The sequence below is a fragment of the Notolepis coatsorum genome (assembly GCF_963971535.1).
Source record: "Notolepis coatsorum genome assembly, chromosome: 2".
Classification (NCBI taxonomy): domain Eukaryota; kingdom Metazoa; phylum Chordata; class Actinopteri; order Aulopiformes; family Paralepididae; genus Notolepis; species Notolepis coatsorum.
Genome location: NC_140166.1, coordinates 202489433 through 202516544, shown reverse-complemented (window position 1 = coordinate 202516544; position 27112 = coordinate 202489433). Strand labels below are relative to the sequence as shown.

The following is a 27112-nucleotide window of genomic DNA, read 5'->3' as shown; positions in this document are numbered from 1 at the left end:
TGTGAGTGGGCATGGCGCTGTCCAGTGCTAAAGGTCTGACTCTGAGCTGCTGAGTGTGAGTGGGCAGGGCGCTGTCCAGTGCTGAAGGTCTGACTATGAGCTGCTGAGTGTGAGTGGGCAGGGCGCTGTCCAGTGCTGAAGGTCTGACTCTGAGCTGCTGAGTGTGTGTGGGCAGGGCGCTGTCCAGTGCTGAAGGTCTGACTCTGAGCTGCTGAGTGTGTGTGGGCGGGGCACTGTCCAGTGCTGAATGTCTGACTCTGAGCTGCTGAGTGTGTGTGGGCGGGGCACTGTCCAGTGCTGAATTGGACAGCAATAGGCAACTGAAAACAAAGTCTCACTAGCATACTTGACGTCAGACTGATTTGTCCTATGGGATCCAGGGAACCTGGGAACTCCAGTCCTGAAGGGGCTTCTTGTTTTTGTTGAACCCTTTCACTAAATTTTTACATTTAGTCATTTAGCTGACGCTTTTATCCAAAGCGACTTACACGTTTTGTACAACAGGTCAGCAGGTGCATGCCAGCAAGGTTAGATATTATTTTACTAGTACTACTACCACACGGGTTAACCCTTTCACTGTGACAATAAAGAAGGTTAACCCTGTCACTGCAACATGACAACATGTTAACCTTTTCACAACCACACTACATAAGGTTAACCCTTTCACTACCACACGGTTAACCATCTGTAGTGTGGTAACCGTCTGTAGTGTGGTAGTGAAAGGGTTAACCTTCTGTAGTGTGGTAGTGAAAGGTTACCCTTCTGTAGTGTGGTAGTGAAAGGGTTAATGCAGGCCTGACTGTTCTAATATCTGCTTTCTTCCAAACGACTTACCATCACTCACTTTGATGGTGCCGGGGTCACACTGGGCACTTCTTTAATCACATCGGCCTATTAGATGTCCCCATTTAATAGATTATCATACAATTTAGGGCTGGGCGATTAATCGATATTATCGATTAATGATTTAGGACGATTTTGAAAAATTTTAATCGATTTTCAAAAAAGATTTTTTATTTTATTAAATTTTTTAGTCACCTTTTATTTTACAAAAAATTATGTTAGATTTGTTAGATTTGCACTTTATTAATCCCAATAGGGAAATTCATTCTTGTTTGATGATCAAGAGGCACCTTTTATTTGTTTTAAGTGAAGTTTGGTGAAAAAGCAAGTTATTGCACTATTAATCCCAATAGGGACATTCATCTTTGTTTGATCAAGAGTAACCTTTTATATTATATATATATTATTATAATTTTTTTTTAAAGTGAAGATTGGTGAAAGTTAGGTTTGCGCTTCAATCCCAATAGGGACATTCATCTTGGTTTGATAATAATTTTTTTGTCAAATAAAAACAAAGGTTATTTGAATGATTTCCTTGGTGTTTCTAGTTTTCAAGAGAAAAAAATCTATTCAAATCGTAAATCGGATTTAAAAAAAATTATCTGGGATTTTATTTTTAGGCCATATCGCCCAGCTCTAATACAATTATCTCCTTTTCATGTCCTTCTCTTTTTGGGGTGGGGGGATTAACTGACTGATTCAAGGGAGGGAAGAACGGAGTCCCAATCTGATTACCTCATGAACTCAATTCAGGCTGAGCTATGGGTGACCTTTGGGATTCAGAACGATGAATCCACTGTTACCGGTGTGTCTCTTCAAAGGTCAGTAAGGTGCAGTAAAGATGTCCGTTCTATAACAATTATATATACAATGAATATTTCAAATGCCACGAATAATGGCGATGATTATGATATCTGATGATTATATCGTATTCACATTTGTGGTAAAGAAAGATACAGTATATTTATACCGTGTGAACCTTAAACGCAGTCGAGCATGAATTACGCCTCGTAATTATATTAATAATCTAGCTATACTCAACTCCATCATAATAAAACCCCATGAGTTGGGTTATTAACATAAAACGCCTCCATGCATTATGCAGCTGTACGTTTTCACGAGAGGTTCGTTTGAAGTAACAACAAACAAGACTGCGCCGCGCGATGGTCAACCTTCCTGTACTCCCACCCGCAGACGTGCAGAACACCTGTTCCAGAAGGTTCCACGTGAGGGGAGGAGCTTATCCGTCACAAGGGAAACCGGGGCTTCCATTATTACATTCACACATATGTGTATTATGTGATGACATAAATGTGGTGAAGGGAAAAACACTTTCTTTCCTCTATACAGTCACAGTGGGGAGCTGTATCTAGGCCAGCCGACCGTATTCCAAAGCTTGCTTAGAGTCTTCATTTTAATCCAGTTACATGGCCACTCAGTATGGCTACTTCGATTGCACGGCAAGTACTCACATTGTCCACTCTGGCCTTTACCAGGTTTCTGCCTTTTCCAAAGTGCTCTAACAACTGCCTGACAACCGTATTGCTCTTAAAAGGAGATGCCATTATGCCAGTCACAATGAAACATCTGCTTGCATTTGATTTCATCATTTCTCTGAACGGCGATGAAATGCATTGGAATCAGTATTCATTCATTCCATCGATGATGTGCTATTTCCCTTCAGTATATTGGTGGGAAACAGTCAAATTCATCTTTTCTCTGGGGATCGTAGATATGTGATTTTTATTATTAATTTCTTTCTCCCTCCCGAGCAGGCAGGCCGGTGCTATCTGATTCATACTTGAACACGAATTCTCCAGTGAATCACCGATCTCTCAGACACTCCTCGATTACTGCGAAGCATGATATCTTTTGACATGCAATCTTCCTTCAAAGCCCCCAGACTGACTGGGACTCCTGTTCTCACACTCAACAACGCAGCCCATCATCTCATATATATGGAACACATTACCCCTCTGTGTCTACTTCATCTCGGGTAGGAGGTAATAATAACATCCTCTTCAGTTTTCCCGCCAGCGGGAGAGACGTGGTCACATGGTGTCCGGGTGCAACAGAGTCATGTTTCATAGGATGTCGGCTTTTGGTTGTCGATTTAAACCAAGACGTTTAGATTAAGATTAAAATCACCATCCATCCATACCCACTTTCACAAAATGTATGTGTGCTTTTAATTGTGCCTCATACTACGTCTGATCTGTCCCTCAGCATCAGTCATCACTCACGCATGATCGCGTTCCTAGCTGTTATATTCTAACTTTTTTCCTCTCCCTTCTTCCCTTATCCCCCTATATTCCTATAATGATGCAACAGCAGGTGTTAAATATTTAATTAATGTATGAGCCAGATCATTTGTTATTCCTACACTGTCCTTGTTAATGCTGCTCAGCGAGCGTATCATCCTACGGGCATCCACTGGGCTCAGCCATCCACTGGGCTCAGCCATCCACTGGGCTCAGCCATCCACTGGACTCAGCCATCCACTGGGCTCAGCCATCCACTGGGCTCAGCCATCCACTGGGCTCAGCCATCCACTGGGCTCAGCCATCCACTGGCCTCAGCCATCCACTGGGCTCAGCCATCCACTGGCCTCAGCCATCCACTGGGCTCAGCCATCCACTGGGCTCAGCCATCCACTGGGCTCAGCCATCCACTGGGCTCAGCCATCCACTGGGCTCAGCCATGCACCGGGTTCAGCCATCCACCACTGCGCCTCCAGGGACAGCCATTTTGCATTCCCAGCGGCGTGTCTAGTATCCGACTGGGCTGGGCTCTGTGGGGGGGGGCTGGGCCACTGGGCTGCACAGGATGACCGCACCACACGCTACAGCTGCAAACATTACCTCATATCTCAGTGTGACTGGAAAATCCTGAAAAAAATATGTTACGCTCTCGGATTGCAGACGTATGGAAATGCAGAAATTCAAATGACAGGGAACATATTAACAACCTATTTGGGGGCGGGGGGGGGGGTACGATAATGGAATATGACATTTATACAGTATTTCCTCTCTAGCTCTTTGCAACCGTACCATATTGACTTTTGATCAACATTCAATAGCTAGATATTCTAAAATGAAAAATGGAAGCCACGTGTCAAACGGATCTTTAGTTTTGTTTATGCTCCAAAGCACATGCAGTGCTAATGTTGTCATGAGGAACCTGCTGGTCTGCTGATGGCGTAGATGCAGATACAAGGAATATAAGCGGGAGATTTACCACCACAACGCTACAACCAGAGCCGGCAACGCAGTTATACAAAGACCTCCCCTTCCTCCATCATGTTGCTGCGTACGCTCTCACACACACGCACGCACGCACGCACGCACGCACGCACGCACGCACGCACGCACACACACACACACACACACACACACACACACACACACACACACACACACACACACACACACACACACACACACGCACACGCACACACAAACTAACACTTCAGGTTCCACCGTTGGCCCCCATTTATCTGAAATCTCTGCTCCGTGACCCAGGTACAAATCACACGGACAGGGAACAAAACAACACCATCATCATCATCATCATCATCATCAACAGCAACGACGACAACAACAACAATGGCGGATGAGGAGACGTGTGTGGAAATGACACCTACACGGGCAGCGATTGATAGGCGTGTCAAACGAACACAACGTTCATTAACCCACTGGCCAGGCACAAGCCTTCTCGTCTGCCAGGGGAGGTTATGAACAGCAGGAGGAGAGAGAGGAGGAGTTTCCGTCTTGCCTGTCAGTCTTGTCACATTTTGGGTCAGATAGGCGGCGGCGGCGAGGAGGAGGAGGAATAGGATGGGGGAGTAGGGAGGAGGGATTGTGGGTCTCTTCCAGGAGCTAAACTGAGGGGTGTGTGTGTGTGTGTGTGTGTGTGTGTGTGTGTGTGTGTGTGTGTGTGTGTGTGTGTGTGTGTGTGTGTGTGTGTGTGTGTGTGTGTGTGTGTGTGTGTGTGGTGGTGGTTGGGGGGGGGGTTGTAAGAGATTGGCCAATTAAGCTGGAGGAAATTGGAGCGAATGGTCTGTCTTTTGTCCAAGCTCAGTTCCATCAAGTACAACTAAAACGGGAGGGAGGGCCACAGACAGAGAGGCAGAACGAGAGACTTCACCACAGACACAACAGACAGAGAGACTCCACCACAGACACAACAGACAGAGAGACTCCACCACAGACACAACAGACAGAGAGACTCCACCACAGACACAACAGACAGAGAGACTCCACCACAGACACAACAGACAGAGAGACTCCACCACAGACACAACAGACAGAGAGACTCCACCACAGACACAACAGACGGAGAGACTCCACCACAGACACAACAGACGGAGAGACTCCACCACAGACACAACAGACAGAGAGACTCCACCACAGACACAACAGACAGAGAGACTCCACCACAGACACAACAGACGGAGAGACTCCACCACAGACACAACAGACAGAGAGACTCCACCACAGACACAACAGACAGAGAGACTCCACCACAGACACAACAGACAGAGAGACTCCACCACAGACACAACAGACGGAGAGACTCCACCACAGACACAACAGACAGAGAGACTCCACCACAGACACAACAGACAGAGAGACTCCACCACAGACACAACAGACAGAGAGACTCCACCACAGACACAACAGACAGAGAGACTCCACCACAGACACAACAGACAGAGAGACTCCACCACAGACACAACAGACAGAGAGACTCCACCACAGACACAACAGACAGAGAGACTCCACCACAGACACAACAGACGGAGCTCGCTGAATCCTTCTCCTCCAGACAAATGGTTTTCCCACCTCTGCTCTTCACACGCTCCCTGCTCTGTGTGTTTTTTCTCCCAGTATTTCCTGCACTCGGCTACAGTACAATCTACGTCATCGTATTTCTCCGCTCGCAGTTTCTGAGTTACGTCTCTGTGCTCCAATGCGCTGATTCTGTTGTTTCTGCCGTCGGGCCGCATGTTTCTGTTTCTCTTTGATCATTTGACTTAGATTTTGAAGGACACATTCAAAACTGACAAATTATTCCTGCTCTAATTTGCTCAAATGTAATTTTGTGACTACAGTAACTTTTCTTTTGGGTGTACTTTATGTCTTCTGTCTTAAAGTCAGCAGGATGCCATTTGCTTCCATGTATTTATGCGCTTCATGTAAAAACAGAAAGGTATGGAGGGCGTTTACAGTAGCCAATAGCACCGCATATGCATTACTGTCGACCCATTAGCTAGCGAGCACATTTTTGCAACGTATGTTAGTAACGTTAGGTAGCAAGCTAACATTGAAAATGTTTTCAATTTAGTTAAAGAGGCCAAATGCTAGCTCAGTTACAATGTGCTGTAAATGTCATTCTAGAAAGCATTTCATTGGATGCTAAATTAGTATACGCCCCCATGTGCAGGATGACTCATCAACATTTTTGTATTGTTTTAGTAGGAAATAAAAGGAAAATTACAAACTCTAAAATACCATTAATAACTAAAACAATAATTTGTTGTCATTGTTGGGATACATACTGGTGTATAAGTGATAATCATAGCAAGACACATGTGATAAAAGAAGGTAAAATCTATTTTGGTTTCATGGGGCCTTTAAGAGAGGTTAATGGGGAAAAATGAGGGAAGAGGAGCTACTGTCTGTCGTCTAGAGCTGTCCCCAAAGCCTGTTTTTGGGATTCAAACTTCACCAGGGTTTTTCGAACGGACGTTCGAACCATAGTTTTTAATCATGCAAAAAATGTCCTCCTAAATAATTTCTCTGGTTCAATACTGTCGAGGTTTGATTTTAGGCACATAGCGCACATTTACAAATATAACGTAGAACATATGCACATATTGCTGCGGTTATTAAAAGTAGTAGTACCTACTTACTGGTCACGGGAGGCTTCAATAACGTTTGGATGGTAATCCATTTTGTGAATCCATTTGTTGAAACAACATCTTTGTTGGCCGACGGCTCCTGCTATCTTAACGTTAGCAAGATAAACGTGCATAGCTTAACTCATTGACTGCCACGCCGTTTTCCCATCTGTACTCCCTGGCGCCAGTTTTCTTGTTACCATTTTCACGATATTTCACGATCTTTGCGGAGCTATAGTATATTTTATATTATAGCTATGGAGACAATACAATTCTGTAAAAATGTATACTCCAACATGTACAAAAGAGTTTGTTTATACATACCCTCGTTCATGCACAATCCCAAGCTAAACATTGCCTGTTTAAAAATAATCCAGGCTGGTTTTCTAGATTGCGAGATAAAGTGTGTTTTGTGCAGCGTATGCTTTTTCCGACGCTGCGATCATACAAACGCATGTTTTATGATGGAGTTTCGGTAAAGTACACGTAAAAAATAGACGTTGCCTTTGTCAAAAGATACACTACCATATTAATCTTCACAAAATCTTCGGGGGGGGGGGGTCGTTTTCCGACGCTGCGATCATACAAACACATGTTTTATGATGGAGTTTCGGTAAAGTAGATGTAAAATAGACATACCTGGGGCGGCTGGGTGGCGCAGCGGACTAAGCGCTTGTCACCAACGCGAGAGACACTGGTATCGAATCCGGCTGTCAGCGTTGCCTGGCTCAATTGGCAGAGTCAGCGGGAGGGAAGCCGGTGGGTGGTTCTGAGTCGTTGTAAACAGCGACTCCTACAGTTCGGTCAGGTCGCCTGCACAGCGAGGGAAGGATCTGGAGGGAGGTAGTGTGACCTTCCACACGTTACACTCTCCCAGTGAGAGTCCGCGCTGCCAGGTGAAAAGAAGTGGTGGGCTGGGTGTCGGAGGAAGCATGTGATAGTCTCCACCCTCCCAGATGGATGGTAGAGGGTAGAGTGCGCAACGACCAGGAAGGGGATTGGGAATTGGCATAACGACTAACATTGGGAGGGGAGAAAAATGGAAAAAGATGGGGGAAAAAGATTTAAAAAAATTTAGAAGTACTCCATTTCTCACTTCGAGTCCAAGTGTCTTGAATCAGAACAGGATCAATACATATAACGTTAGGAAACGCAACTTATCGTCCAAAATCATCATCCATATAATCCATTTAAATCTTTTTCATAATATCCAATAGTTCGCTCTAGGCGATCGCCATTGTCGTCCTGCTCACAGCTGCTCGCAACCTACTAGTAGAGTGAGTCCTTATAGTTGTTTGGGGGCTGGGGTCACCCCACACTAAGCTGGGCCATATGCATGTTCATACGGTAGGTGATACTGCCACCTGGCGGGATTCAATCGTCATTGCAATTTCAAGTACTCAGATGAGTCACCAAGGTCCGTGTGACTGTTTTGAATAAAAAACTAAAATAAAAAAAAATTATCAAAACCCGAGAATTCTCGGGTATGGCGCTCAACGGTTGGCGACAAAACCCAACATATGTCGGGTATGGCGCAGAAAGAGTTAACGGGAATAACATACCTGTGTAACGTTAAGTAACTTGTGTTCCGCTGGGAAAGTTCAGCATCACTGCATACAATTGGTTTAATCCAAACGTCCATTCGGAAACGTTGTATTATGAAATAAGACGGGTGAGTGTGAGTGAGTCTCTCTCTCTGCCTCTCTTTTTTTTGCATGATTGATTCATTTCCTGATAATGTATAATGGATGGTGACCCCTCCTCATCTCGACTAGACTGTGTTGTGTCTGTGTTCGTGCGTGACTTTCAAATGATTGCAAACACAACATAGTACTGTGATATTCTGATATCACATTCTGATATATTTTTTGTGTAAAAAAAGTTCGAACCCATTAATTAAGATTCGAGTGCCAACGTAACGAACGAAGGTCCGAACCTTCGAATGTTTGGGCTCAGCCCTACTGTCGTCTGAGTTGAGTGTGTTTTGGTGTCTATTGCTCACGCAGGCACCAGGCTGGTTGAAGTGCCATGAAAGAATGATGTACATCACTTCATTGTACAATACACACAGGGTTTAGGTTTTACAAGCATTTTTTATAAAAGTTTACGTTGAACTTGAATTTGGTATAAAAATACATATTGAAAAACGAACCAACTTATATGGCAAAAATGTAAATAATTCTTTATGCATATAAGTTAGGACTTTACTCCCCCCCCCCCCCCTGATTCCTAAGTCTTGATAGAAGACATCTTTGGAGACACAAATCTAGTTCTTTGTTGTGCTCTGTTTTTTTTCAATACAATTCTTTGATATATATTTTTATATATATATTTGATATTAATATATAGTGGGATAACACATGTATACCTTGATCTGACAAAACTGATCACATATATTCTGATGGCCCAGGTTGTTCTGAAAAGAAAGATGTACATCACTTCATTGTACAATACAGGGTTGGGATTTTACAAGCAGTTTTATAAAGGTTGACCAGGCAAACCTAAAATATCACAAAACACTGCAACCTCTGAGAGTTAAAGATCCCCTCCACTCAAAAACAGTTTTTTTATGGGCAACTCCTCTTGAAGGCACGGTTTTGACGATACATATTGTTATTTGTGCATAACTTGGCAACAGCACCTGTTTCACATTCTTCCCCTGGTGAGGGAGAGCTTCTCTGCACTGCCTTGACATGTGTGAGGTCACAGGTATGTGTAGTACTAGTAACTTAACACGTTTACCTTCAGCGTACACAGAACGCTGAGTAGGTGCTTGTTGTCAATGTGCATATTCATAGATCCTTGCATTGTCAATGAGGGTAAAGGTGTAGAGAGGCTGCTAAGCCATCTTCAATAGGTTAGTGGATGATTTGTTGGAAGAAAACATTATTTATACAAATTGTTTAATATAAAACATTTAAGGGTTTAAAATACATTGAGACGGAATCTATAATTAAGAGCCTTTTAGTACAGATATGAATGAATCAATCGCATCTTTGTCCATCCACACAAAACTCTCTTGATTAATTGCTCACTGTTTCTTAATCCGTTCATTCCAGCAAGCTCGCTGCGTTTCTTCCAGTTTAACTATTGTGTTAAGTGAGGAATGTGGACAATTGGGTTGAGCGGAATCCCACTCTCTCATCTGCCCAATTACTCATGGCTGTGGACGCTGCTTTCTTCAGAGGTAAGAGACAATGCTTTGAGCAGAAGACATCACAGCAACGACTCATTAACACACACCCACGCACACAAACGCACAAATAAAAGTGTACTTTATCTTTCTTCCAAAGAAACCTAGTTAGTGCTTTAGCCTTGAACAGAGCTTAAAAAACACTGGGCTGAATCACGGTGGTTAGCGGAAAGGGATTGTGATCTCTCGGGCTAATGGTTAACAGCACAGAAGCCCACGCGCTCCGACACAGACCAGCAGGAAGTGGATGCCACCACAACAACGCCTGCACACGCACTCTCGGGACACGGCCATCTGACTGTACTCCCGCCAGACGAGACAGACATCGGTGCTAAACTCACATGGTGTGCAGAGTCGACACATCCAAGACGAGTTGTTTTCACCACCGTTTTCCTTTCAAGGTGACAACCGAACGAGCTGTCCTCCGTTTGGTTGCCTTGGAAACATGGCTTATAGTATAGTGCAGAATCCTTTCAGAAAATAGGAGTGAATATTTGTCAATGGGGTGAGACCATGTGACATTTTCCACTCCACATACGGACTGTTTCAAGGATTTTCCCAAAACAAGCTAAATGATCTGGCTTGATGAGACATTTACGTTTAATCCTTCCTGGTACACTGTGTAATTGTTTTAACAGATTATATTTTTGTTTTTATTTGCGTTTCGCCAGAATTGATTGTTTTTATTGTGTTTTTATCAATGCCTATTTTATTGTTGTGCACTTTTTTTTATTACGTTTTTACCTTTATATTCAACAGTTTGAATTACTTGTGACCAGGCGCAGAGTTTAGGGTCTTGTTGAGCAATGTAAAAAATAAAATAATTTTTTTTTACATGATATGAAAGTACAGGTTCATACCTTCAAAATAAGCCATCACTTGTACAAAATGGGGCATATGCTTTTCAATCTATGTCTTATTAACCAAGATGATACCACAATCGCTTGTTTAGAGCGGCGGAGCTTCAAAGGCTTGGACTGTTTCTCTTAACGATGCATGCAGTGCTACTTTACCCACATTGCAACACACCTAACCCCTTCTCCAGGTGAGCTGCGGAGGAGCTGTGGCTTTGTTATTGTGACGTGAGCAACAGTCGCTCCGTGGTATATGTGTGTATCGTGTGTGCGCTGCCCTCAGTCAGTGACAGGGACTCCGTTATGAGCAAGCAGAACGAGCCTGTCTCACCTGCGACTGGAATAGATGCATTCGTTAGAGAACTTAAATAATCTAACAGTTGTGCCTTTATTACATATGCCTTATGCACACTGCCAGCCAGCCTTTATTAAAAACCTGCGACTGAGTCAAGTAGGCGTGGGCGGAAGTGGGTGTTTTTCTAAATAAAATACCCGGAAGACAAATGAAAATTAAATACATTTAATTTTAAAGAACTTTATTCTTTCTTTGCGGCTCGGTACCACATGATCCACGGCCAGGTACCAGTCCGCGACCCGATAGAGTCCTCTCTCTATACTCCGTTATGCACAAGCAGCGGAGCGCGCACTGGAGTAGATGCCTGCCCTTGACGGAGAGAAGATAATCTTCCGATTCAGATACAATTGAACACAAACGGTTCCTAAGATATTAATGTTTCTCTGCATATTTTCACACTGCCAACAAGGTACTGGGCCTGTTGGCTCGGAATGGATTTGGGTGCCAGCTGTAATTTCTGCATCTCCTCTCCGACACCTGAGACAGAAAGTACTTAGCCACTCCCGACAACTGTAGTTTTTTCACACAGCAAGGAAAATAATCGGAAAATCAAACAATAATTAACACATTTACAAGTCATATTAAGTTTTGCAAATAAGGAAACAGATAGAGACCATTTCAAAGCACTCAAAATTGCCAATATCTCCATTTCGAGCAATTTCTGAATTACGCAATATCTTTTCATTTTCAGACTAATCGTGAGCTCATTAAAAAGGGGGGCTAGACCGTGCCGGGTCACATTTATCCTGTAAGCTCGACAGTTGAAAATGAGGGCAACTTCAATAGTTTGAGTGCAAAATAAAGGTTTAAAAAATTCAAATAATTTTAAATAAATAAAGTGAGCAGCCTTATTTCAAGATGTTATTACTCAGAGTTCTGTTGGACTGAAACAAGTGAAGACAGGCTTTTTATTTTTGTTTCACAAGTTCTGTTGGACTGAAACAAGTGAGGACAGGCTTTTTCTTTTTGCAGTGTAAGCTTTCCAAAGTTCACTCTTCCTCTCGTAGCGATAGCAGCCAGACTTTTACAGATCTGATTTAGAGATCTCCCCTATTCTTTTAGGCGAGTAGCAAAAGTGGATTTACAGCGAAGAAGGATGAGTACATTTCTACATTAAACCATGTTAAGAGAAATACTAGGCAGCCCTCTACTCTGGCTTTCTAGATTTCCTCCCTCTGTTGCTTTCAAAAGCGTAAAGGGTGTTTGATCAGGGATGACCCCTGCTTGAACTGATCATAAATAATCCAAGACCTCACATGTATTAGAATCCATCAAGAAGCCAGTGAAACAGTAATAATGCCACAAGCACGATCTGGCGTAAAAAACATTAAAACACAAGCGTCACGATTGAGATAAATTATCCAGGGATTTCTATAAACAAACACCAAACAACACATATGCACAGTACACTGATGGCCACTTAAAATGCACCCCTGTGTATGATGCTCTATTAAATATGCATGACCTCGTCTACCTCCACCTCCGCCTCGTCAATAGCTATCGACTGATTCCAGAACAGCGATCCAAAGTCACCCGTGGTAATTTCCAACCTCAAGCTTTTTGTTATTTGTGGCGATGTGACGGTGAGGCCGCGTCGCGGCGATGGTCTGTCATCATTAAGGGCGACAGAGGAATCAGCCTTTCTACCATTAGAGAGGGATGTCATGGGAAAGAGAGAGAGAACCGAGAGAGAGAGAGAGAACCGAGAGAGAGAGAGAGAGAGAGAGAGAGATAGAGAGAGGAAGAGAGAGAGGGAGGGATAGAGGGAAATATAGAGAGGGAGAGAGAGAAGGGAGGGAGAAAACGAGAGAGAGAGTGAGGGAGAGACAAAGCGAGAGGGAGATACAGAGAGAGAGATAAAGAGAGCGATAGAGAGATAGATAGGGGGGGCTCTTTGCCACTCTACCTTTGAGGTTCACATTAAGATCATCCATTTGAGCATCTCAGGCGAGCCTTTGATGTTTGTGCTACACAAACAGGAGAGCGGAGAACACTCCCTTGACGATTGCAGCTGATACAGAAATATCTTTTTGTCTTGTGAGAGCCCTGGCCTGCAAGGGGACAATGTAATCATCAGAGGCCCCGGTGCACACTGCTAGTGAATAATTTAAGTTACCTGTTCATATTTCATTACCGAAATACATCAAATGGAATTTCATCCCTCCTCACTCATCCTCACACTAAAAAAAGGAGGGTGAGGGGAAATATGATTATTTCCTTTACCCTACTATCATTGTTTTTGTTTGCAGGAACATACAGTAGACATGCACATGCGCATCATAGACTAGCGCACATGTACACACACACACACACACACACACACACACACACACACACACACACACACACACACACACACACACACACACACACACACACACACACACACACACACACACACACACACCCATAAACTCCCATACATACACTAAATTATCACTAATCGGGACACTGAAAACTGCCATACACAATGCACTCAATGATGCACTTCCTGTTTGGGCACCACTCCCGTGACAGCAGTGAATTGAACTCTGGGGTATTTATGCAGGAGCACTGCATTAACCTTCTCTGATGTTTAGTCAGGTCCAAACATTCACATCATTCGCATCCACAACACAGGTGTTATCAGCACACCGAAGCCACGCTCTCAGTCAGCCACGAGAGGTGGGGGAACGGGGAGAGAACTCACGGATGAGAGGCACGCTGGAGTTGGATGTCCCCAACTTATTGGTGGCGACACACGTGTAGTTCCCGTAGCGGTCCTCTGTCATGTTGGTCACCGTGAGGAGAGATCTGGAGCTGAGGTTCTTGATCTCGATGCCCTGACCCCTGAGAATCCTGGAAAGTAGAACAAAGCAAACAACAGCATGAATTAAGGGGAACACCACCCAAAATGATGCATTCCACTGTGTTATCACCAGGGCCTTGGGAAGTTGGCCTTGGTCGATATTTGTGAACACGAGCGACTCTCTCCCAAAGCCAGAGAAATGCGATTCAAACTTGTGATGTCATCAGGTATAAAGTCTGGCAATGTTTCATTGGCAATGGATGCAAAGTCACTGACTCATTCATCAGTCATTCACTCACACTTAGCCTCTCTGCCCCCTAGTGGTGTCCCACAAGCATTAGGTTGACATCAACGTCAATCACACTTCCACGCAACGTCGACACGCAGGATACACCAGTTTGAACACTCCTGGCAGGAAAACTGTATTGAATTTGACTGATATTCTTGTGTTATAGTAGTTACGTTAGCTAAGTATTTAAGTTACTGACATTCTGAGTCATGTTTATACTGTAGCTATGTTAGCTTAGTATGTATTTAAAGGTGCTCTAAGTGGTATTTTATCTATTTATTATTTTAAATACATGTAAATAATAGCTCTAGATGCTGACCATCACTGGTATATAGTGTTTGGTTAGTAACATGGGTCTCCCAGTCCCTCCGCTCTGCAGTAAACACACAATACATTTGCTGGTATCGCATTCCCACTTTATCCAATCAGGAGAGAGAACTTCACACTGCAAAACTGATCTGATTTTTCCCCCCTTGAAACAAGTAAAATAATCTGCCAGTGCAGTAAAGAAATTTGGCTTGGGAAGATTTCTTGAATAAGTAAATTGGTGGGAGGGATACCAGCAAATATATTGTGTGTTTACTGCAGAGCGGAGGGACTGAGAGACCTATGTTACTGACCAAACACTCTATATCAGTGATGGCTGTTGGAATGTAGAGGTATTTAACACTTATCTAAACAAAATAAATACCACTTACAGCACCTTTAAAAGAACACGTTAACATTTTGGGAAATTTGCTTATCGTCTTCTCCAGAGAGAGACAATAAGATAGATACCAGTGTCCTCTCTGTGCGTTCAGTAGAAAGCTATCTGGCTGCACGTTAGCCTAGCTTAGCACAACAAATGGAAGCGGACATGACCAGTTTCCAGCGTCTACTCCTCATGGACCTGACGAAACGTTATAAATTAAAAGTTTATTCTCGAGCATATGAGTGTGCAAGTTCTATTCTCTTTATTGGGATTATTACCTAACCCATAGCACTATAGCATTGCCCCACCGCTATGGTCGAGCCATCTAAACTGGCTTTTTAAGATGCCAAATGTGCACTCGATCACATTGCACGTTCTGATGTGAGCCTGATTGTACGTTTCTCCAATGTTGGTAGGATTATGCACGGGAGCATCAGCCATGGCTGGAGTTGGTCACCTATGATACAAAAGCACATACTTTTCCCCCACATATTTGCAATGAATATTATAGCACAAACGTTTTCTCAAAACAACTTTCTTACCCAGTAACCAGGGATTGTCATCCATGTCTTGCATCATTCCGTATAGACTGTTGTTCCTAAAATGTAGCTGTCGTGCACAGACCCAGGGAATTTGGCAACCACATTCGTATTATATTACTGACGTTACCACCTGGGTGTTGATTGACTATGTTTGCTTCCAATTTCTAAAAACATGTTCATTTTAGCATGGTGGTACAACTGGAACAGAGTAGTGCAGTCAATAGCGACCACAACATTGGGGAAGCCGACAACGTTAAATAACTCCTGCGTTGTCTCCTCAATTTCCCGTCTATCTTGGGGAAATTTGATGTATCTTGCTGGTACAACATCTCACATAGCCCTGCTGATGGATAGCACTGCTGCCATGATCACCAGAGACGCTGGCCATGACACCCCTTATAAATGCGCTTAGTTACCACCAACTCTCAACAACTCTGCTTCAAGGTGTCCACTATAATCCCTAAATGACTACAGACCGGTGGCACTCACCTCTGTGGTCAGGTCATGAAATGTTTTGAGAGGCTGGTCAAGCCTCCCTCCCCAGTAACATGGACCCATTGCAGTTTGCATACAGGACAAACAGGTCCACTGACGACGCAGTCTCCCAGGTACTGCACAACACCCTTTCTCACCTCGACAGTCAGAAGGGGGGCTATGTGAGATTGCTGTTAATTGACTATAGTTCAGCTTTCAACACCATAGTCCCCACCAGACTGGTTGACAAGCTGATTGATCTTGGTCTGAACCCCACCCTGAGCGCCTGGATCCTGGACTTTCTGACCGACAGGCCCCAGGCGGTCATGGTGGGTGGACACACCTCCAACTCAATCACCCTGAGCATCGGGTCCCCCCAGGGCTGTGTTGTAAGCACCCTGCTGTACTCACTGTACACACATGACTGTGTGGCCAGGTTCAGCTCCAACTCCATAGTGCAGTTTGCGGACGACACAGTGGTGGTGGGGCTGATCTCTAACAATGACGAGAAGGCCTACCGGGAGGATGTTGATGTACTGGCACGTTGATGCCGGGATAACAGCCTACTCCTGAACATTGGTAAAACCAAGAAGCTGATGGTGGATTTTAGGAGAATACAGCAGGGGACACACAAGCCACTGTGGATAAATGTGGCTATCGTAGACAGGGTGAGCAGTTTTAGTACCTGGGAGTCCACATGACAGAGGACCTGACATGGTCAACTCACACAACGTAAAAAAAAGAAAAGGCGAAACAGCGCCTCTACCACCTGAGACAATTAAGGAAGTTCAGAGTATCAGGGAAGATACTCCACTCCTTCTATTCCGGGGCTGTAGAGAGCATTCTGACTGGGAACATCACTGCCTGGTTTGCCCAGGATAGGAAGGCTCTACAGAGAATGGACTACGGGTATTGCACTACCACCCCTGCAGGACTTATACAATAAGAGGTGCAAATCCAGAGCCTGCAGAATAATGAAGGACCCTCACCACCCCAACAACAGCCTGTTCAAGCTGCTGCGGTCAGGCACGCGCCTCCGCATACACACAGCAAAAACAGAGAGACTAAGGCTCAGCTTCTTCCCCCAGACCATCAGAACAATGAACACTGATCTTTCCACACACAAGCACACATGAACACACACATACACACACACACACACAACAGTCTGCACTCGCACACACACAAACGCACCACAGGTCACTTTACACACACAAGAAAAGGACACTTTAAAGGAAGGAAAAATGAGACTTTAAGAAAATAACTTGTCGTGATTGTTGTATAGTATAGTTACTAGTAACAGCAAGTATAGCATAGGGACATAGAAGAAAAACTGCACATTGTATAGGAGTGTACATATGATCCAGTGCCTTTAAGCCATTTATTAACATGTCTATTTACCATGTCTATTCTAGTTATCTTATTATTATTACTACTATTACTATTGTTTTATTGCACAATGGTAGCGGGCATGGCCAACCACATTTCACTGTATGCCCTGGTATGTATGTGATGAATAATGAATGAATGAAGAATGAACTCTTGAATCTTGAAAAAATCTAATGTCCACCGCGGGTGTCTGAGGGTTAAACCTTCTTATAATAAAAATAATAATTCATTTAATTTATATAGCGCTTCTCAATAACCCGAAGTCGCTGACAGTAGTCGGGAGCAGGGGTACAAACAAAGAGGCGAAAGCAAAGAAACAAAACAAAACAACAAAGAAACAAAAACAAAGGAACATGAGACCATGGGGGGAACGGGGGAGACAGCCTGATGGCACAAAAAAAAGACTAGAGACATATCGATCAGGTTGGAGGGGAGGGGGGGGGTTTAGGGGTGGGGGGGGTTGAAGGCAAGGGAGAACAGGTGGGTTTTGAGGCGAGCTTTGAAGGTGGAGAGTGTAGGGGAGTCTCTGATGGACTGGGGGAGGGAGTTCCAGAGTCGGGGTGCAGTGCGAGAGAAGGCCCGATCTCCGAAGTTTTTAAGCTTGGATGTCGGGACAGTGAGGGAGGCAGTGGAGGAGGACCGGAGGGAACGGGTTGGGCGGTAGGGGAGAAGGAGATCAGTCAGGTAGGGGGGGGCCAGGCTGTGGAGGGCTTTGAAGGTGAGGAGTAGTGTTTTAAAGTTAATGCGGTGTTTGATCGGGAGCCAGTGGAGGGAGTGGAGGACAGGAGTGATGTGTTCGCGGGACCGGGTGTTAGTGAGGAGGCGGGCGGCTGAATTTTGGACCATTTGCAGTTTATGGAGGGAGCGGGAGGTGATACCAGTGAGGAGGGAGTTGCAGTAGTCCAGGCGGGAGGAGATGAAGGCGTGAATGAGGGATTCAGCAGCGGGGGGGGAGAGGCAGTGACGGATTTTTGCGATGTTGCGGAGGTGAAAGTAGGATGTTTTGACGATGGAGCGGACGTGGGGGTCAAATGAGAGGGTGGGGTCAAGGAGGACACCAAGGTTGCGGACTAGGGGGGAGGGGGTGATGGTGGAGTCGTTGATGGTGAGTGTGATGGGTCCGGATCTGGTGAGGGTGGTTTTGGTGCCAATGATGAGGAGTTCAGTCTTGTCACTGTTCAGTTTGAGGAAGTTGTGGGTCATCCAAGTTTGGAGTTTGGTGATGCATGATTCAATGTGACTGAGGGGTGGGCTGTGGGGGGATTGTGTACTGATGTATATTTGGGTGTCGTCAGCGTAGCAGTGGAAGTTGAGGTGGTATTTGCGGATGATGTGACCAAGGGGGAGAATGTAGCAGATGAAGAGCAGGGGGCCAAGGACTGAGCCTTGGGGGACCCCCTGTGTGACTGGGGAGGGGGGGGAGGTGTGGCCGGAGAGGGAGATGAATTGGTGTCTGTCAGTGAGGTAGGAGGAGAACCAGTCAAGTGCTGTGCCCTCAACACCCAGTTGGTGCAGCCTTTGGAGGAGGATGGAGTGACACACTGTGTCAAAGGCTGCACTGAGATCGAGTAGGATCAGGATGTTGAGGGCACCGGAGTCAGCGGAGATGAGGAGGTCGTTGATGACCTTTACCAGTGCAGTTTCGGTGCTGTGAGCGGGACGGAAGCCAGACTGAAGGGGTTCATATAGGGTGTTGGACTGGAGATGGGAGTGGAGTTGGGAGGCAGCAATACGTTCCAGTGTTTTTGAGAAAAAAGGAAGATTGGATATGGGGCGGTAGTTGGAGAGGGTGGATGGGTCAAGAGTGGGTTTTTTGAGGACAGGGGTGACAGCGGCGAGTTTGTAGGGGGAGGGGACGTGGCCTAGGGATAGTGACTGGTTGAAAAGGGCGGTGAGGTGGGGGATGAGAGCAGGGAGGCAGGCTTTGGTGAGAGTAGTGGGTAGGGGGTCAAGGGAGCAGGTAGTGGTCTTGGAGGTAGTCATGAGGTCCATGATGAAGGAGGAGTCAACTGGGGCGAAGGCAGTAAAAGGGGTGGGAGGGATGGAGTCAGGTGGGGGAAAAATGTTGGTGGGGGGGGCGAGGGTGGGGGAATTGGCGATGCGGGCAGTCAGTGAGCTGTTGATTAAAGATACTTTATTATTGAAGAAGAGGAGAAACGAGTTGCAGAGGTCAGGGGAGGACTCGTAACCCCCCCCCCTCTACGCACGCACGCACGCACGCACGCACGCACGCACGCACGCACGCACGCACACACACACACACACACACACACACACACACACACACACACACACACACACACACACGCACACGCACACACACACACACTCTCCCAAAGTATCAAGGAGGAGATGGCATGCAAGTCAAGAGAGGAGGGTGAGAATGTGTATCATCCCTAGTGGAGCTCCACGGCGTACAGTAGCTACTTCATCACCTACTTCAGTAGAGCCATTTTATCCAACCCTCTGACGCAGAGGTTCACAGAGAGATGTTCTGAAGGACTGAACCAGAGAGAGGAGTGACCCGGAGTGAGTGTGACACAGCGGCACGTGCCACTCGGCCGCCGTGCCCTGCTGCGCTCCACCTGGAACGTCTGTACTCTGATACGATGCCTAATTGTTTCACTTTGGGCTGCATAGGTGAACCTCCACAGTATATTGACAGGTTTCTGGTCCACGTCAGACTCGGTGTACCGCACGCATCAAGGAGGCACAAAGGAACGTAAATCTGGTCAGAACAACGGGGCATGTACATTTGTTTACATGCTAGCGATCTAAACAACCAATCCATGCCAAGGCTAGCTATGTAACATGTGGAATACTCTCACTCACATCCATGCTGATTTGGTCAAATTACATCCAGTTGTTTTCATTTGAATTTACTTTTAGCTCCATTATAATTTTTGTTTTAGTGCCATGGTTTCTCCATAGAGCGCCATTGTACTTTTAGTCAGGGGAGTGCCATGGTTTCTCCAGAGTTCCATTGTAATTTTAGTCATGAGAGTGCCATGGTTTCTCCATAGAGCTCCATTATACTTTTAGTCATGAGAGTGCCATGGTTTCTCCATAGAGCTCCATTATACCTTTAGTCAGGGGAGTGCTATGGATTTTCCATATAACTCCATTGTACTTTTAGTCAGGGGAGTGCCATGGTTTTTTTCATGAAACAGCAACATACAATGTACAGGTGATTAAACTGGGTACAAAATATACAAATTAATTAGTATAGTGTAGTGCTAGTGATAATATGTTCAGTGATACAGGTATAAATACATTATGGTAGTAGTCATACTGGCCAGCAGCGTAGGATATGTACAGATATAGATAGGTAGGGGGCAACTCAGTCATTTGCTTCAGCGGATATTGCTGATTGGCTGGAACACATTATGTTTACAAACAAGAAACCCGTCTATAAAAGACATATGCTGTTTCATGCCTGCACTGTTACTGTGGATATGACAGATTTCTCTTCTTCATCCTGTTGGGATGGTAGTTGTTATTGCTACAATTTTGGCCTTGGTTATGCACACAAAGGGAACCTCCAGAGGGAGAGCAGGTCTCTATCTTGGCCGTGCCGCGGCCCCGTGTGTGCTCTCTTGGTTAGACTGGCGCGGAGAGGCGCTCAGAGTTGAAACAGTATGTATGACCTTATGTCCAGCAAATCTTGGAGCATCTGTTGTTCCCACTCCCACTGTGACTCCCTCAAATGTTAATCGCAAACATTCACGTGGTGATCTCGGCAGGATCTGGGCACACGTGTGGTTCTTTTCCTGAGACCAGGACATTTTGTATGATAGCCCCGAGACAACAACTGCCTCAGCCAAACAACGTTGGTGATGTCATCACAAATAGCCCTGCTACTCATGCCTGCAAAATGAAATAAATTACCAAAAGAAAAACAGCTGTGTAAAGAGGGGCACATTTCAAACGACATTCAAATGTACTTATTTGTTTACACTACTACTAAAGCTTTATTATTATTATTTGTATTATTTGTATTATTATTATTATTATTATTATTATTATTATTATTATTATTGTTATTGTTATTGTTATTGTTATTGTTATTATTATTATTATTATTATTATTATTATTATTATTATTATTATTATTATTATTATTATTATTATTATTATTATTATTATTATTATTATTATTATTATTATTATTATTATTATTATTATATTTAAAAATACATATCTTTTTTTATTTGCATTTGGTACCATGGAAATAAGCGTCAGTTTGCAAAGGTGAGCTAACAGTCAGCCATGTTGGTACCAGCCAAAACTGATGAGCATTGCTGTCTTTCTGGCTCAAATTGAGATAATCTGAAATTAATAATTAGATAGTGATAGTGCTAGCTAAATAAAAGCTAAAATGTAGCTAGCTAGCAAACATGAGCAAGCTAGCAAACCAGAGAGCCAAAACTGAAATAAAACATATAATTCAAAAATACATTTAATAATTTTTTATATTTAAAGTAATAATCTCAAAAGAAATTCATATAAATAATGTCTAATATGCCAGTCTATCACCAATCAATATAACACAATAGTGATTTAACCTATATCCAGTTCTCGGCTGTTCTAGTTCTGGTACATCTGGGCCCTGTTTCATGTACGTGGTTCAACTAAGTCGATCAACATGTCCATTATCCAGCTTCAGTTAACCCGATGTTCAAAGCCGGGATTTTCCTGTTTCACAAAGGAGGATTCAGTCTCGTTAACTCAAGCCAGACTTGAGAGTCAGGCTCAAGTCAGGCTAGATGCGCGCTCCCGTTTTAGGTGGAAAGCCAGCACGTATCGATGGCAGAGACCCTGATTCTCAACGGCATTGATTGATTAATTGATTTAAGACTTTATTGACAGATTGCAATAGGCTCAATCGCCTCGCCGACAAGTTAAATGCGTTATCTATAGGCTAATTCTAAGTCCCTCATTACCTCAATCAATCAGATTATATTTCTTTAAACTTGCCTGCTGGATTGAATAATCAAATGAGATCTTGCTAGCGAAAATAACTAGTTAACTGTTATACAGAATTACGAGACGGCTTTCTTGCCCATTGATTGATGTATAGTCAATATTTAACTTATCTCCAATGTGGTCCAACGGGTTGTTCTTTTGACTTCCACACGGACGACCGGGGTTCAAGACCGGGGTCCTTCTTTTTGCAATATAGGAATAATTCAATTTGGTGCACGTTGAGAGCTATATAAAGAATGACATCCTCAATGCATGTAGATTTATAATATTTTAACTTAAAACCAGGCTACTTTGGCGTATAATCATTAATATTATATTCAAAAAAATCATATTGGAAACACGGGGATTTGAACCCCGGTCGGTGGATTGGGAGGCTTGAGCACTACCGCTGGGCCACTGGGCCAGATGGGATAAATTCATTGTTTATACATTAATGAACGAGAGACCCGTGTTTAGAATATCCTTTGTTTTGAATGAAGTTTATCTCTTTATCCTCATTCATTAATGTGACGTCAACGGCTCATTCAATTTCTCAAATCCGTCAAACAGCGCATCTCATCAGACATCTTAATCCCAGTTACAATTAAAATAACCACATCATGTGTACATCGCACGAGCGAGCGCCACCGTCGCCACGGTATATATAACGTGCATTATTTAGGACAAAGTGAATTTAATATCAGCATTTTGGGTCTATTTTACATTTCAAAAGCCCCCTCTGGAAGAATGGAGCACAAAAACGTAATTCAGAATGGTATAATGCAGATCGTAGACTGTGGGAATAGTTTCAGGAAACGGGCTGTCACTTCTTTGCGGGGGCGTGGCGATAGTTCAGGCTAACTTGAACTTGAACTCTGCTTTCGACCAGGCTCAAACTTTTGGATATGTTGTCATGGTGATTTGGAAAATCCAGGTACATGAAATCGGAAAGTCAGGCTAACCCAGTTATCCAGCTAAAGTTATCCGGCTAACTCGGTTATCCCGGTACATGGAACGGGGCCCTGGTACAACATTCACAGGACAATCTTCCGACACACAGGAAGTGGTGTATTTCACATCTCCAGGAGCAACAGCAGTTTATTTGGAATTAATGGAAAACTAACTCAGTAGTTAACAAGCAAGTCCATACAATATAAAATCGTAACAGTATCAACCGTTTATGTGTGTATGGTATTTGACATAGATATATTACAAGGCATATTTGATGGATGGATTGAAATATAGTTTAACACTTGTATGCGGAGACAAATAAACAACCTGAGATAATGTTAAGGAGAACAGAACGTCAAACTACATGTTTTACCAACAAGTAATTCGGGGTGTTTAAATTGTGAATTCTTGCTGGTCCAGGAATTGCTATCCAGTGCCAGTACACATACATATTTCATTCAGTTGTGGACCCACTGTTTTGTCATATTATTGTAATGAGCTGCATATGTTAATACAGAAGACCTGAAGATATTGAGAGATAAAGTAATTTCCTGACCAACCAGCAATGTTGTCGTAAGGTAATGTACAAGTGCAAACAGACATCAATGACATTAGGACGGATGGATCCATGACATCACATAATTACTGGCCACCCTAATCAAAATAGTCTAACATTCTCATCACATTATGATTTATGTACAGTATCTACAGGGTTAATTCTGGATATAACATAAGTAATTGCTTGGCGTCAATTTGCAGGTAATCTGGTGTTATTATTATTTGTGTCAGCAGTTTACCAATGATGTTGTCAATCAGTGAATACCTGCATCTCTGCTAAATTAGCCACAAACAATACAGTCACTGGGGCCAAGCTCCTGTCTGTACAAGCTGACTGAAACTGAACCGACTCTACTTAGTGTGCACCGTCGAGTATGTTTCATTTAGAGTCAGTCAGCTTGTGCAGACAGGAGGTTGGCCCTATTGACTTAGTTTCATGGATAACTAGCCATATTGAGGGAATGGCTCTGGACTGAGGGCATGCTTCTAGACTGAGGGCATGGCTCTAGACTGAGGGCATGGTTCTAGACTGAGGGCATGGTGCTAGACTGAGGGCATGTTTCTAGACTGATGGCATGGTTCTAGACTGAGGTCATGGTTCTAGACTGAGGACATGATTCTAGACTGATGGCATGGTTCTAGACTGAGGGCATTGTTCTAGACTGAGGGCATGGTTCTAGACTGAGGGTATGATTCTAGACTGAGGGCATGGTTCTAGACTGAGGACATGCTTCTAGACTGATTGCATGGTTCTAGACTGAGGGCATGGTTCTAGACTGAGGGCATTGTTCTAGACGGATGGCATGGTTCTGGACGGATGGCAATGGCATGGTTCTAGACTGAGGGCATGGTTCAAGACCAGGGGTCTCAAACTCAATTTACCTGGGGGCCGCTGGAGGTAGAGTCTGGGTGAGGCTGGGCCGCATCAAATATTCCACAAAAAAAGGGTTTCAAGTATTCAAAAAAAAAGTACAACTGATCCAATCTTCTCAATCTTTAGCAATAACATTTCAGAACATGAACAGTTCTTCAGAACATGAACGGTTCTTCAGGCTTCTCAGTGGTGTCAGTGGACTCATCCACAGCTATGGAAATGCACTGTGCATTTTTTTTTATTCTATCACAAAGCTGTTTATAAAAAAAATAGGTAAAAACCATATTATGCATTTTCATCAATAAATAAATGCCCCAAATTTTTTTATAGATTGAGGGCCCCACATTTTTTTATAGATTGGGGGCCCACAAATTGATTCTTTCATGGGGCCCAGAATCTCGAGCTACGCCCCTGGCTGGGACTTTTTCCGTCCATTCACCTTTGAATTGCAGTCGACTTTTCTTTTACTGACCATCTTTGAAAATGCCATATTTTTCTGCTGGCTGCCTGCTGGCGAAAATAGGCTAATAGCTACATTTATTTCACAGAGATAAAACTGGGAGTGAGTTTACTGTAGATGCGCTGTCAACTCTGCTCCGACTTGAACTGAAAGAGAGAGACAACATGCAGTCCGTGAAGACCCGCCCTACTCCCCTACTCTGCCTCTGATTCGCAGACTGTGGGTGAGGGGGAAAAACGCTGACGGGACGCGTATGTGATTGGACCAGACTCGTACACAGACAGACGGTGGCAGTGCAGGCGGACAGCGCGCAGCACTGCTCGCAGAGGAGAGATAGCGAGGATGCATTTGCTTCCACTTTACTTGATATCATATCACTCCGGAATCACATTTCAACCAAGTCACTAACATAACGTTGCTGTCATGAGCCTGCGCTATGGTAGCCTACAAGTGATCAAATAAATAAAACTTCCAACTCTCGCACAACGACTCGGCAAACAGTAGTGCACGGGCCGCATTAACACTACACTTTGATGTCCAGTAGGGGGCCGCAAAATATCATCCCGCAGGCCGCAATTGGCCCGCACGCCGCGATTTTGATACCCCTGTTCTAGACGGATGGCATGGTTCTAGACGGATGGCATGGTTCTAGACTGAGGGCATGGTTCTAGACTGATGGCATGGTTCTAGACTGAGGGCATGGTTCTAGACTGATGGCATGGTTCTAGACGGAAGGCATGCTTCTAGACGGAGGGCATGGTTCTAGACTGATGGCATGGTTCTAGACTGAGGGCATGGTTCTAGACTGAGGGCATGGTTCTAGACGGAGGGCATGCTTCTAGACAGATGGCATGGTTCTAGACTGAGGGCATGGTTCTAGACGGATGGCATGGTTCTAGACTGATGGCATGGTTCTAGACTGAGGGCATGTTTCTAGACTGAGGGCATGATTCTAGACTGAGGGCATGTTTTTAGACTGAGGGCATGCTTCTAGACTGATGGCATGGTTCTAGACTGATGGCATGCTTCTAGACTGATGGCATGGTTCTAGACTGATGGCATGCTTCTAGACTGAGGGCATGCTTCTAGACTGATGGCATGGCTCTAGACTGGTGGCATGCTTCTAGACTGATGGCATGATTCTAGACTGAGGGCATGCTTCTAGACTGATGGCATGATTCTAGACTGAGGGCATGCTTCTAGACTGAGGGCATGGTTCTAGAGTCTAGACTGTTTTCAAGCCAACATCAATTCCAAAATAACTTGTTCATTAAGTTTCAAAGTGAATGCCTGGATATTTAAAGCAGAATACTCTATATGCACTCATGTGGAATGACGTGATTAGTAGTTTTGTTGTTTCTTGTCAACTCATCATAATACCATTGGTCCCTCCAGGGATCTAGTCTGAAATCATTTAGCTTTCAAAATAAATATTCGGCTTTTAAATCTCCTAATGGAAAGTGTATTCTACTGTAACTTACTGGTTCTTTGTGGTGGTCTAGAGTCTAGACATAATGCCTTCTCAGCAGTCAGTTATAGATTGGACTTTTAAGCATCTGCATTCTGCACACAAAGGATCTGCCCACTTGTGTGTGTGTTGTGTGATTAATTGTGTAACCTAGATTTGAGTGAAACAGCAGGCTAGGCCTTACCTTGCATGCAGCATTCAGTGGAATGTTAGGCATGAGAGGAATAGGATGGGTTCTATTTTCCTTCCATTGATTCACTTTTTGTATGAGCTGGTTTTCAGTGAGATAAATATGGGGTCGAGCATCGATTGCTAAATGTGTGGTAATGAGTGTGCATGTGTGGGGAAGCAGGGACTAGAACATGTAAACTCAGTGACACACAGGACAGGAGAAGCTTGTGGCACATGGAGGAAGCCAGTTTTCCTCGAGACAGAAACCTACTCATTGTGAATGAACACCCATGAACTTTCTTTGTATACAATTTTGTTGTTTCGTCACTGGACCAACCAAACCAA

The 27112-nt window shown here is 44.1% G+C and overlaps 1 protein-coding gene across 1 annotated transcript in view; it reads right to left on the bottom strand.

The window, feature by feature from the left end:
• Positions 1-27112, bottom strand: part of negr1 (neuronal growth regulator 1) — a gene marked incomplete at both ends in the record, with an annotated part of 419156 nt that overhangs the window by 58847 nt on the left and 333197 nt on the right. The window contains one exon of the mRNA XM_084307725.1: positions 13837-13985. Within this exon, the coding sequence (XP_084163851.1) occupies positions 13837-13985 (149 nt within the window). The remainder of the gene's footprint in view (positions 1-13836; positions 13986-27112) is intronic.